The sequence below is a fragment of the Osmia bicornis genome, chromosome 5 (genome assembly GCF_907164935.1).
Source record: "Osmia bicornis bicornis chromosome 5, iOsmBic2.1, whole genome shotgun sequence".
NCBI lineage: Eukaryota > Metazoa > Arthropoda > Insecta > Hymenoptera > Megachilidae > Osmia > Osmia bicornis.
The window spans coordinates 3,262,953-3,275,430 of record NC_060220.1 but is presented as its reverse complement, the minus strand read 5'-3'; the positions used below and the strand labels follow the sequence as shown (position 1 = coordinate 3,275,430).

The 12,478-nt window shown below is 30.0% G+C and overlaps 4 protein-coding genes across 9 annotated transcripts in view; 2 read left to right on the top strand and 2 right to left on the bottom strand.

Moving 5' to 3' along the window:
• LOC114876909 (dipeptidase 1-like) overlaps window positions 1-2,245 on the top strand; it is an 87,714-nt gene extending 85,469 nt beyond the window's left edge. For both annotated transcript variants that reach the window (XM_046285669.1, XM_046285670.1), the window contains exons 6-9: window positions 187-389; window positions 821-981; window positions 1,113-1,242; window positions 1,319-2,245. In XM_046285669.1, the coding sequence (XP_046141625.1) occupies window positions 187-389; window positions 821-981; window positions 1,113-1,242; window positions 1,319-1,450 (626 nt within the window). In that variant the 3' untranslated portion in view covers window positions 1,451-2,245. The remainder of the gene's footprint in view (window positions 1-186; window positions 390-820; window positions 982-1,112; window positions 1,243-1,318) is intronic.
• Window positions 2,246-3,087: 842 nt separating this feature from the next.
• On the bottom strand, window positions 3,088-6,472 carry LOC114876896 (anaphase-promoting complex subunit 5). Its single transcript, XM_029188803.2, has 11 exons — window positions 6,116-6,472; window positions 5,915-5,964; window positions 5,453-5,826; window positions 5,224-5,377; window positions 4,951-5,132; window positions 4,743-4,856; window positions 4,544-4,673; window positions 4,166-4,468; window positions 3,959-4,080; window positions 3,617-3,884; window positions 3,088-3,532 (listed from the first exon to the last, which is right to left on the bottom strand). Exons 1-11 carry the CDS (start codon window positions 6,234-6,236, stop codon window positions 3,164-3,166), a joined length of 2,187 nt encoding a protein of 728 aa, XP_029044636.1. The 5' UTR covers window positions 6,237-6,472; the 3' UTR covers window positions 3,088-3,163.
• A 173-nt stretch (window positions 6,473-6,645) lies between these two features.
• LOC114876898 lies at window positions 6,646-8,684 on the top strand. 5 transcript variants are annotated; one of them, XM_029188805.2, is made up of 5 exons: window positions 6,646-6,842; window positions 7,305-7,384; window positions 7,520-7,762; window positions 7,829-7,995; window positions 8,059-8,684. In XM_029188805.2, exons 2-5 carry the CDS (start codon window positions 7,378-7,380, stop codon window positions 8,668-8,670), a joined length of 1,029 nt encoding a protein of 342 aa, XP_029044638.2. In that variant the 5' UTR covers window positions 6,646-6,842; window positions 7,305-7,377; the 3' UTR covers window positions 8,671-8,684. The 5 variants fall into 5 exon arrangements, with proteins under 5 accessions (XP_029044638.2, XP_029044641.2, XP_029044642.2 ...); XM_029188806.2 differs by having other exon boundaries at window positions 6,779-6,863; XM_029188808.2 differs by lacking the exon at window positions 7,305-7,384.
• Window positions 8,678-12,056, bottom strand: LOC114876897. The gene is made up of 9 exons (XM_029188804.2): window positions 11,611-12,056; window positions 10,991-11,110; window positions 10,733-10,903; window positions 10,549-10,640; window positions 10,136-10,442; window positions 9,695-9,841; window positions 9,498-9,623; window positions 9,231-9,417; window positions 8,678-9,140 (listed from the first exon to the last, which is right to left on the bottom strand). Exons 2-9 carry the CDS (start codon window positions 11,108-11,110, stop codon window positions 9,028-9,030), a joined length of 1,263 nt encoding a protein of 420 aa, XP_029044637.1. The 5' UTR covers window positions 11,611-12,056; the 3' UTR covers window positions 8,678-9,027.
• Window positions 12,057-12,478: the final 422 nt, after the last annotated feature.

Here is a 12,478-nt window from a genome sequence, read left to right as displayed (position 1 = left end):
ATCTGAAAAATATACAAAAAATTATACCATTGAATCATATTTGATCTAGCATTCTTTTATCCGAAGATAAATAATACTCACAAGACGTTTGACAAACGAGACAAGATCAATAGATACAGAGGGCACAATTCTCACCTTGTTTCAAAGGTAAATAGAGGGTGGAAAGTAAAGTTTCCTTTGTTCCAGGGGGCGGTCTGACGGCATTCGGAAGAGCAGTGGTCCAGGAAATGAATAGGCTGGGAATGCTGATAGACCTTAGTCACACAGCGAGGGCTACCATGAGGGACGCTTTAAGGGCCAGCAGAGCACCCCTCATTTTTTCTCATTCCTCGGCCTTTGCCATTTGTAACTCGTCGAGAAACGTTCCCGACGACATTCTGAGGCAGCTGGTACATACAAAATTACATACTTTAGTCACATATTTCTTTGATTTATTTTGATTTACTTTGATTCACTACCAGCATTCAAGTAAAAATCAAAGACTACTTCTTTTTTAATCAAATAATGTAACTATCGTTTGGATTCTATAATGGACTCTAATTTTAATTTATCTTAAATGAAGAAAAGAAAAATTGTAGTTTCTACACTTTCTTCTCTGGAAGATAGATAATTATCTCGTCCCTCGGTGGATGGGCTTTTAATAGCTGGAAACATTTACCACCAGCAATTCTTTTCTGTTGTCGAGTTTTAAAGAGTTCTCCTCTGCATCCCCTTGGTGAAAAAGAAATTAAGAAATCTATTTGTTCTTGTCAACTTTGTACACTGCAAACCAAAGATTTCCTACTAAATAATTGTACTAATCTGTGGACTTCATTTGCAGGCTGATAACGGTGGATTAGTAATGGTGACATTTTATAATTACTTTGTAAAGTGTGGCTCTCAAGCCAGCGTCTCGGATGTCGCTGAGCACATCTACTACATTAGAAATTTAATTGGCGTGGACCACATCGGTGTCGGTGGCGATTTCGATGGTATAAACAAGTATGTGCAGTCGTCAAACATCGTATTCCATGTATAAAATAATGAATCAATGAATAACGAGATTCATATTGTAACTTAACTCGAACAATGATACTCAATTCGAAGGATATATCATTCAATTCTGTTGACAGAACACCCAGAGGACTTGAGGATGTTTCAAAGTATCCAGAATTATTCGCTGAACTTCTTCGAAGTGGCAAGTGGAACGTGCTGGACTTAAAGAAAGTCGCTGGTCTAAATTTATTGAGGGTCCTGCGACAGGTTGAAGTTTATTCTTAACCGACGGGCTGAAAGATAGCCAATTTTCTGTAGATATTGATAAAAAGTATTTGTACAGGTGGAACGTGTGAGGGACGACATGAGAACCGCAGGTGTGACACCATCTGAAGAATACCTCCAAGATTCACCTGACACTATTGGCAGTTGCGCTCTGGATATCAACTCTGTGCAAAGAGTTATGGAAGTTTGATTGTTCTGTCAATCCGTTGTATTTCTGTAATGACGTGTAAATTACTTCTGTACGACCTCCCTGCCGTCCTATTCTCGATAACGAATAAGTCAGGATCCCGTGGAAGTAAGGATAATCATGATAAAACAAGCAATTCTGGAGGTGAGGGTTTCTCGTTGCTTGATTCTTGTGCGACCTGCCCCCCGGCTACAAAGTCTGTCCCTTCTTAGATGCTCAATCAGAATAACGTTAGATAAAAAGATGAAGGAAAACCTACCTCGAACGAAAATATCGCGAACACAGTACGTATAGCTTCGAACATCTAATTTCTTTTGTTTCTTTAGTTTCATCATTTATAGTACAGACACACCGACAATTATTTTTAACGCATTTTTATAATTATTCCAATAACCCAGAAAGTGTCGAAACGATTGGATTTTATATAAGGAATATTGAATTATAAATTTTATTGAAATTCTTGCTTTATATTATAAAAATAATGATAATATTCTTATTAATAATTATTTAAGTACAACAAAATTACTTTTTATCTCAGAAGGTATAGTCACGTGAGTTTGAAAGATTCTATTAAATAAATTTTATTTAGAATTAATTAAAATAAACAAAATATCTACAAGATTATAAACCCCAAACTCTGCAAATTTTTGTCTGATTTTCTGTAAGAAGAAATGAGTTTAATAATGATTTAGTGCATTGAAACAAATGGAAAGAAAGATGGTGACAATATAGTAATCTTTTCTAAATCGTGACACTGCTGTATTTAGAAGAATTAAAAACAGTAATATTGTGTGTAAACCCGGCTGTGTATCTTTGTACGTCTTCCCTTTCTTCGTTGTACTGTAAAGTGAGCACCTGTGTTTGAAGAAAAAAGAATGTTGCAAGTTTATTTAAAATAAGTTATTATAATCATTAATCGAAAAAGATGTTTCCGGAAAAAAGAACATATCTAATTAAAAAAAAAAGAAAATGAGTCTCACCATTAGCACTAGAGAAAAGATAATCAACACTGTAAAGAAAAGGAATGCTTTTTTCGAATATAGGAAATTCTTGAATAAGATAAAAATTGCTCACAGAAGACGTCACTGATAGAATTCAAAACCTATATGCGTGTTTCTTGACGTGTTGTACCGGATGTAATCTATCACTTATACACATCCAAACTTTCCTCAACAAAGCATCATCTAATGTCTTTGACGTGTCACCGAAAATTGTTGGGATTAATCATCCTAGAAAGAATTTTTCTTCTTTTGTTTTTTCTTTTAGTGAAAATTCATCCCTGCAATTTCCGTGTATCGTCGCTCACCTATCTGTGTCTCGTGTGCACTTATTACGTGATTCGTGTGAGTTGAATCTTCAATAAAGAATTCAAGAAAATGACGGTGCAAAATAAATGGAAGATGAAGACAACTCGCATGAATTATACCTAACTCCTGTACGCGGAGTAGGTAGAAAACTAGATTATCAAAACTTCCGTTGTACCTTTGCAGCGGATTCTATAAATAAATGTTTCTATTGTATACTTGTCGTTGCTCGCATCCTCGCTTTCCCTCAATTTTTGTTTCTTCACCAAACAGATCTTGTGTTTTAGAAAGCAAATAAATATTTAATACTTAAACATAAAATAAATGAAGAAGTGATCTGTTTAATTACTTTATTTATCAATACAAAAGAGGTATTTAAATTCCATGTATCTTTTATTCTTTTCTTGTGCTTTCAATATAAAGACAAGTTGTCCAGCTTTGTGAGAAGTTGTTGATCTAGTTGACGAAATTCGAAAGCACATTGATTTCGTTCAGTCTTAAGGTCAATCTCATGGCATAATAAAGATTCTAGGCATAATGTCGTACGAAGTCTTCCATACGCTTCAACTTTCATAAAATAATCTTTTGCTTTCGAAAGTGTTTTAATAGCTTTTAAAATAACTTCTTTTCGTACTTTATCGTTTGCTGGAGCGGTAGCAACTAAACATTTCGCGTACAAAACAAATGCTCTACCCTGATCGTAATAGCCTCCGTGAGCTAAAATTTGTGTTATTACTTCTTCCACTAAGTTTACTGCTAAAGTCGGCATATTCATTATTAACTAAAAATTAATAGAAAAAATAATTATCATTGCGATATTACTAGAAAAAAATACAGAGAAAGATATATTAGCAAATTTAATTACCTGAATATTTGCAAGATGCATTTTAATTAAAGCTTCGTAGTAAGATAAATGATTTTTTACAGCCAATTCCAAGGCTGTATTTAGAAGCACTAAAGAATTGGATCCCGCAATTCTATTCTCTGGTGAAACAGATGCACACATTATTTGACTCGATAAAATCATAGTTCTTATTTTATTTTGAGGTGTAATTTGTTCATCTTTTTCAATACCGTTGATACACTCTAAACCTTTGGGATAATCTCCTTTCCCTAAATAAACTTCTGCTAACCTAAAAATTCAATTTCCATATAAAAATGATGCCAATACATAATATTCAAATAATCCTTCAGAACGTTATTGTACCTAAATTTACATTCCAATAAATCTAAACTTGATATATTTAACGCTATTGCCTCGGCTTCGCTCCACTTTTCTTGTCTCGTTAATTGTGTGAATACATAAAGTTGCTCACTTAACATCCATATCTATTAAACAGGCATAGGAAATACTGTAAAGTGATATGTATATCTACTGTGTTTAAATAAAATTATTTTTATCAATAAATAATACCTTATTACATGGTTCATTAGGAAATCTATCTTTGGCATGAGCAAGTACAATATCAACCATGGAATATTCACCAAATTCTACTAAAATATTTGCAATATTAACAACAGCCTGGCAAGTAGATGGTCCATTGAACATATGTTGCTTTTTATCGCCTGTATTATGTAAAAGTAACAATTGCGCGCAAACCGAAGACATCTCGGTTTTACCATAATACGCCCATAATGCACATTTCTCAGCATACGTCATTGACATTAAATCTGTCATGGAATGTTGACAATTTAAAACGTCAGATTTTGTCAAAGTCTACAATAAAGTTTAATTACTTAACAAGGACGACATTTCTAGAACTATAATTATTACATTCATGTAAATTCATACCTCAAACACTTGTGATGGATTCTTAGCTTCTAAAGCAGAATTATGAGCATACGCGATAAGACCTAATCCAGTTGTATGAGTTATTCCTAACATACTCGCTTTACCAACAGATCGTTCTATAAGTGGCCCTCTAAAAGAAAACATTATATATAAGATAATTTACATGTATCAATATTTATTAAATAATTTTGAAACTTACTTTTGCCTAGTAGTTAAATAATACATCCAAGCATGAGCTAATTGCAAACAGACATTATCTCCAGCTTCTTGAGCCATCATGATAGATTCTTTTAAAGCAGCTTGTGCTACTTCTCTTTAAAAGAATAATAATAAAAAATATATTAACATAAATTCTACTTAGGAATCAACTCAACCTATCATCATAATATTAACATATTGGAACATACTTATGATTAAATTGAGCATGTAGAACTGCTAAATTTAAAGCTGCATATCTAAAGATACGGGACCTATCTTCAGGTGCAGAACGATTTTCCATAGCAGCTAATCTATCAAAACAATGATATAGACTATCTACAGCACCACAGTACTCATTAACTCTTAAGCAATTTAAGTAACTTAAATAATGCTGAAACACATTAAGATGTAAGTAATATAAAAAGATTTTTGTTTACATTCAACATGTAAACAGAAAAACATTCTTACCACACAGTACTCACAGCTTCAGCATAATAAGGACTACAGCTTAAAAGTTCCCTTACAAGAACTTGGAGCTCTGCAGGAGGCATTGCTTTGTGTTCATCTGTCTGCAATGCGTGCGCTTGTTGTGCAACAAGTAATTCAGCTTGTCTTCCACCCCAGGTTGTTTTAATTCTATTAATAATATAAAATACTACAGTTTAAATGAGCACAATATAAATGCAACTTATATGTATTATAAATACATACTCATTCGAATAAGAATCTTCTGCCTTTGAACCCATACAAATACCAGAACTTTCAGAAACGTTAGATCTTCTTTCTAAATATTTTTTTAAAGCTTCATAAAGTGCTACAACTTGATCAAAAGGTAACTTCTCGAAAAAAATGATAACTCTTCTTATATATAATCCAAGAACAGAATTTTTATTCAGTGCGGGTAAAGCAAGATCTATTGTTGGTTTCATAAGACGTCCAACACTGTCAAATAAATCTAATAATCCTTCAACTCCTTTCCCTTTTAACACATTTAGTTGTACTTCTAATTGATGAGCAAAACGATGCAAAATATATTCAGGAGAGTACAGTATATTCAAAAGTGCATTGAACTCCATATCAGGTGACTGAAAATAATCAGTAATAATTACATTGTAATGTATTATATTTGTTTAAATTCATTAAAACTGTTATACATAAATTACCAATACTTACTTGAATTAATTTTAATGCAGCTAAACAAAAGTCACGTCTTTCAACAATTGCTGTAATAAAAATACATTATTAATGTTACTTTTTACATGTTGGTCAGTTACAGGTTCTGTAGTAATTTATTATACAATCAGTACACATATTATAGTATCGTAGCATGTAGAAGTTATGTTACAATATTTAAAAGAATATATCCAAAGTTACCTTTTGTTGTTTCATTACAGTATTCTTTAATTAAAATGACAGTTGCTACTTTGTATGGGGTTAAAGTTTCCTTCTGCACCCGTTTTATATTCCCATCAATATTCATTAAATCCACAGACATAGTCAATAATGTTTTATAACATATATAATTAAAATGATTACGTAGTTTTCATTGTATACAAAAAAGCAAATTTTACAATAATGACATTAAATTAAACAACCGGTTGCTTCTTTGCTTCCCATTGAATGTGATCAAATGTGATTCAATGTTTTCTCCACAAGAGAGCTCTCACGTTTTTCAATTTTAATAATTATCAGAGATTACAGATACGAAAGGACAGAACAGCCCACTGTTCTCAAGAGATCATGATTTTGGGGGTACCAAAGATCCCCAGGTGAAGTTAGGTCAACCCCTACAGAGAGCAACCCGTATAACAGTCATGCTTGTTTTACCATAGTTTGCAGGGGCATGCATGCAGTGTGAAGTGTTTCAGATCTTTATATGATATGATATGAATTTTCCCCTCGGGAAAAGTGGGATGGTGATGGTGTTTTTAACACCTTTATACTAGAAAAGAGCAGATGGCGCTCATTCTCGAGGCACAAATTCACGAGTCGTGAATCATCGTGAATCACGACCCTTTGAGAACTGTTGAGAACAAGGGCATGTCCAGTTTTTTCTACTATCTGTAGTTACTGATATCAATTTATTAATTTACATACCAATGTATGTATACACATTAAATAGGTCATTACATGTTTTTATTAAACATAAATAACTACGAATTAAAATATATGTTTGCTTATCAATAATTAAATTAATAAATACGTGTTATGTAGTAAAAAATGTGATAACCTAACACAACTGCTGCTTTTCTGTAATTTTACAGTTTCAGTCCTTTTTATGCACTATTCTTTATAAAACAGACCTTTTGGTGTTTTTAAATTACTTCTATATATTAATTCAATGTGTAATTGAATATCGTATAGAAAACATCTTTTGCAAATAGGAAAATTCAATCACAATTTAATGTAGTAACATACTTGATGAAAAGAACGAAATGATATTTATTTTAAAAAAGTGATAGTATATCTATATACAAAGAGGGAGCAGAAAAGTCATGTTTAAGAAAGTAATATACTTGATAAAAAGCAATCTTAAAAATCGTATTTATCTAATCTCACATAGGCACCAATACATGAGAGATATGCTTATCTGACATACAAATAAAAGTCTTAGTATTTATAAATGTAAAAATTAGATGCATGGTAAGTAGGTTTTATAACTGATTACTGTGACATTAACTCGATTAAATAAAAATTTAAGTGTAAATAAATTTTTACATTATAACATAAATGAATGGATTGACAGTATTAATATTATGAACTATACTTTCTTAATAGGAATTAAATTGCATGCATTGGATCAGTCTTTAAAAATGATTAAAACATTTATATTCTTTGATCTGGAAACAACCGGATTAATTGAAAGAAAAGTTATGCCCAAGATCATAGAACTATCATTAATTGCAGTGTCAAGAAATGCTATATGTGAAACTATGGATCCTTTACCAAGAGTTTTACATAAGCTAGTTTTGCCAGTACATCCAAATATAGATATTTCTAAATTAATTCATAATTTAACAGGTATTTTATCCTTAATGATCTTTAATTAAAGTCATTAATTCTTTTATTAAAATCATGTTATTACAGGTTTATCAAATAAAAATTTAGAAGAAGTTCAATATTTTAACTATGAGGCATATAATTTAGTTATGAATTTTATAAATCGACAAACACCACCAACTTGTTTTGTAGCATACAATGGAAATAACTTTGATTATCCAATATTTTTATCAGAACTTAAAAATATTAATAAGGTATTTATAAGTTTATAATAATAATTTTTGAGCTTATGAATAATTTAATTTTATACTTTATAGGATGTCAGTGGAGATGTTCTCAGCATTGACATGCTTAATCTAATTAAAGATTTTTTTTCACTGAAAGAAAGTGCAATAGAAAATAGAAATTACATACAAACCACTTCCTCTATGTCTAATAAAGAGGATATTAAGAGTTTGTTAAATGATGGTTATGATAAAGCATTATCTGATGCATTAGATTCTGTTATGAATTCAAGTTTTAAGAAGTATAATAAGAATAACCATGAAAATAAAGAAAGTAATTCTAGTGCTGCCAATATACTTAATACTCCAAAAACTAGTTGTTATAAAAAAATGCAGAAAATGAATGAGAAAACACCTGAAAGTCAAGTTATAAAACCACAAGATATGGATAAACATTTGCACAAGAAAAGAGAAGAGAAGAGCATTGCAAGAAGAAAATTATATTTTACAAGTGAACAACCAGTTAATTTTAAATTGTCTAGCGTTTGTAAACATATTGTTGGAACTGATCCGCAAAATGCTCATACTGCAGAAGGAGACTGCCTTAGTATGATACGTTGTGCAATTCAATTAGGGAACTATTTTGTTGAATGGGCAGATAATAAAGCAACACCTTTAATTAACTATGACAAAGAGAAAAAATAACACAATGTATGTTACATCAGTAACTTTTTTAATGATGTTTTCTATTCAATATTTAGAGTATATAATTCTATTTTACCTAGGAAAGATGCATGTGATCATTATTACATTTATAATTCTAAGTATTCATTAGAAAACCATTTTATCAAAATATATAAAATTATTACAATATACTTTTAGTAGTTTATGATACCTGAATTGTTAAATATAATAGTTAAAATTTCGATACAAAAATTATCATTTTAATATAAAACTAACATTATTTCATAAACAAACAACTGATAAAATAGGTAATGTAAGCTTTACCTACTCCTTGATGTCACTAATAAAAAAAAAAAAATTACAATCTATAAAATCAAGTCATAATATTATACAGCTCCAACCATTTTCCTGTGGTTCGTCTTCTTTACTTGAAGAACTGTAAGCAGGTGAATTTTGTTTAGCAATCAGCAATTCCATTTCATGTTTGGTTACTGTAATAATACAAAAAAATAATTTTATTAGAAATTTGGTGTAAATATTTAGATTAAAGATATGCGTCCTTTAATAAAATACGAACTTACAAATATATTCAGCTAATATAAATTTGTTTGTCATTATATTTATTTCAATAATTTTTATAATGTTATTCAGACGTGAAAAAATATTAAACATTTCGATGTCTTGAATTTTTCCTAATAAATTATATCTTTCATCCCAAAAAAATGGTATTTTGTGTTGTTGACAAGCCTGGCGTAGTTCTTTAAGCATCTACATATGTATGTATAAATACAATTCATTACATATAATTGTATCATGCAAACCTTATGTATTAATTTTGTATACATTACCATGTAGAAAAGTAATGTTGAAGGTATTTTGTCTAAATCCATTTCTAATTTGTTTAATGTGTTTAAAAATAATGTTTCAATGAAATAACTGGCTATGCTTTTCCAGTTCTGCATGTCTCTCAATTTCTGCAAGTACAATAATGTGAAGGTACTGTTCAATTATATTAAAAATTCAATATTCTTTATATTGCATAAACCTTCATTTGACGTATAATAGGCTTTATTCGGCCATACTTCGAAAGAAGTTCTTTTTCTTGATTGCAAAAAGAAAGTCTCCAACGAGTTGCATCAGAATTAATATCTTTTAAAGGTAGTGGAATTGCATAACATGTTTTATTTTGATACTGAAAAAAAATTATTTACTACAATATGAACATACAGTTAAACATACTTATACTTAAAGTAAATCTGTAATTATTAACACCTCTACTATTTCACGTAATTTACATTTAAACCATTATTATTTGCCAGAGAAGCTACATTCACATGAACAAATAAAAAATACTATATCTATTTAATTTATCAAAGATGACTTTTATATTTACCAAGTGTATTAATTTAAAAGAAGGAAACTTTTCTGTAATCTACTGTCTTTATTATTCTAGAGTGAAGGAAACATAATAATACAATTTACTAACTCCATGAAGTTCAGTTAATTTTTTAAGATATCCATTAAGTAAATGTATATTAAAAGCTAATGCAGGAACTAAATCAACGTGTATTTCATCATTTTCTTGTGGGATATTTAACATCAATGTAAATGCTGGACCACTTTTTTTTACTTTAATTCTTGTAGTAAAATTAGCAGAAACATTTTTTACTTCTAAGCAATGTTTATCTCCAACTCTTGGTAGTTCACTAATAACTTTACTTATAATTCCTTCAACCCATTGACGAAATTTATCTGGGTTTAGAAAGTCATTATACATAAATGTTCTGAGTAACCTGAATAATAATAAGTACAGTAACATTAAACATTGTACATATCATGTACCATTATAAAAATATAATTAAATATCCTTGATAGTTTATAGCTTGTATATTTGTTTACCTTTGCTCTTTATTTGAAAGATTATTATAGTCTGATGCAAATGAATTTTGTTTTACAAGTATTTGAATGAAAGCTGGCTCTACTTGACTAAACTAAAAATATAAGAGATATAATAATTTAAAAAATAATAATAATAAAAGAAGATATTTTGATTGATATTTATAATAATTCATAATATCCTTACATTTATAGAATCACAGATAATTGGAAGTTTTAAAATAATATTTAAATCAAATTCATTTGGATGGCCTACTTTTGTACCTTTATAAAAACTACCACAAAAAATAATTTCTTTATATGCTTTTTCAAACAATGAATCCTTTGATTTCATTCTTTCTATTAATGTTTTAACTACCTGCAATTGAATTTAATATTATATTCTAAAAAATTATTACAATGTTACTGTCAAAAATCCATAAGAATAAGCATTGTAAATACATACCAGCTCTAGATACACATTATTTCTCTTTACCTCACTATCTTGTAATGTTATAAACATTTTATTGATTAGATTAAATACAGTATCGTCAGATAAACATTTTTTTAACTGTGCATTATCCATCTGTATATAAATATAGTGTTGCAAGATTAAAAAGTGTAATAAATTAAAATTTGTTTATTAATATAAATATAAATTTGTAAATTAAATATTATAAAATTTAGTATATAACCGAAGGGTATGAATAACAAAGCAAATACTAATTCAAATTTTCCCACGTAAACGTTTATGCGCAAGTGGTGGGGAGCCATAGCCCTTTGTATTTACCTATGTAAGTACTGGGCCTACTCCCAGACATTGTCAATTTCATCGGAGAAGTCTGCTCGGTACTGTACGACACAGCATTTCAAATTTACAAACCTTATATTAATTAAAATATAATTTTCTAAATAAAATTAATAATATAACTAGGTTTCTTTTATCATTGGATGCAAAAAAATATCTTTCGTTTATTTAGGATGATAATAGATGAAGTGCGCTATACGAAGAATAATTTTCCTTTACATTTGCTTTACGCGTCTTGAATCTTAAATTACTTACAGTATTTACTAAATAAAACTTACATTTAAGTTGCACTTTATATAGAATAGTGTAAAATCCGTAAAACTGATACACTTAACTATCCAGTATGTTAGGATTAGGGTACATAAGCGAATACTATATTATTGCTTAGCTGCGTATAAAAATGACAATATCCACATAAAATTATAAAACTACTTTGCCACGAATGCATATACTATATATAACCTGCATCACTACACATCCTATTTCCGCACGTTCATTCATTCATGTGTTTTATACAACTGACGTTTACTGCGACTGCTCCAAGTACTGTAGAAGAAGATAAGCATCCTTTTTATCACACCTCGGATTCAAAGCCGAAGAGGAACAATGTTTAGTCAAAATCAGCACAAGACCAAAAAATTATTAAAGTAATTATTTGATAAACTTGTATTCTCAAACTTGCATTTTAAAAAGGTGCCATAAATCAAATATTTTTGAAATTCGACTCCAGTACCAACTATACAAAAGCGGCGGAAACTACTCGACAACTATTTCAGAAACAACGGAACATTAGCGTCAACTATCGGGAAGTTGTTGAACCTATATACTTGGCCAGTAATTTCAGCGACTTCCCGATAAACGGAGCTAGTGCTCCCGCGTTTCGAACCTAGTCGGTAAGGTGTTGAATAGTTTTCACCGTTTTTGTATAGATGGGGCAAGAGTCAAATTTTAAAAATATTTGATTTATGGCGGCCTTTTTAAAACACAGGTTTGAGAATACAAGTTTATCGAGCAATTACGTTAATAATTTTTTGGTGCGGATTCTCTCTTGTGCGGATTTTGACTAATTTCTAAGAAAATAGAATCGAAGGGAGTCAACATTGTTTCTTTTCAGTTGTCAGTGTGAGATGTGGTAAAAGATGTTAG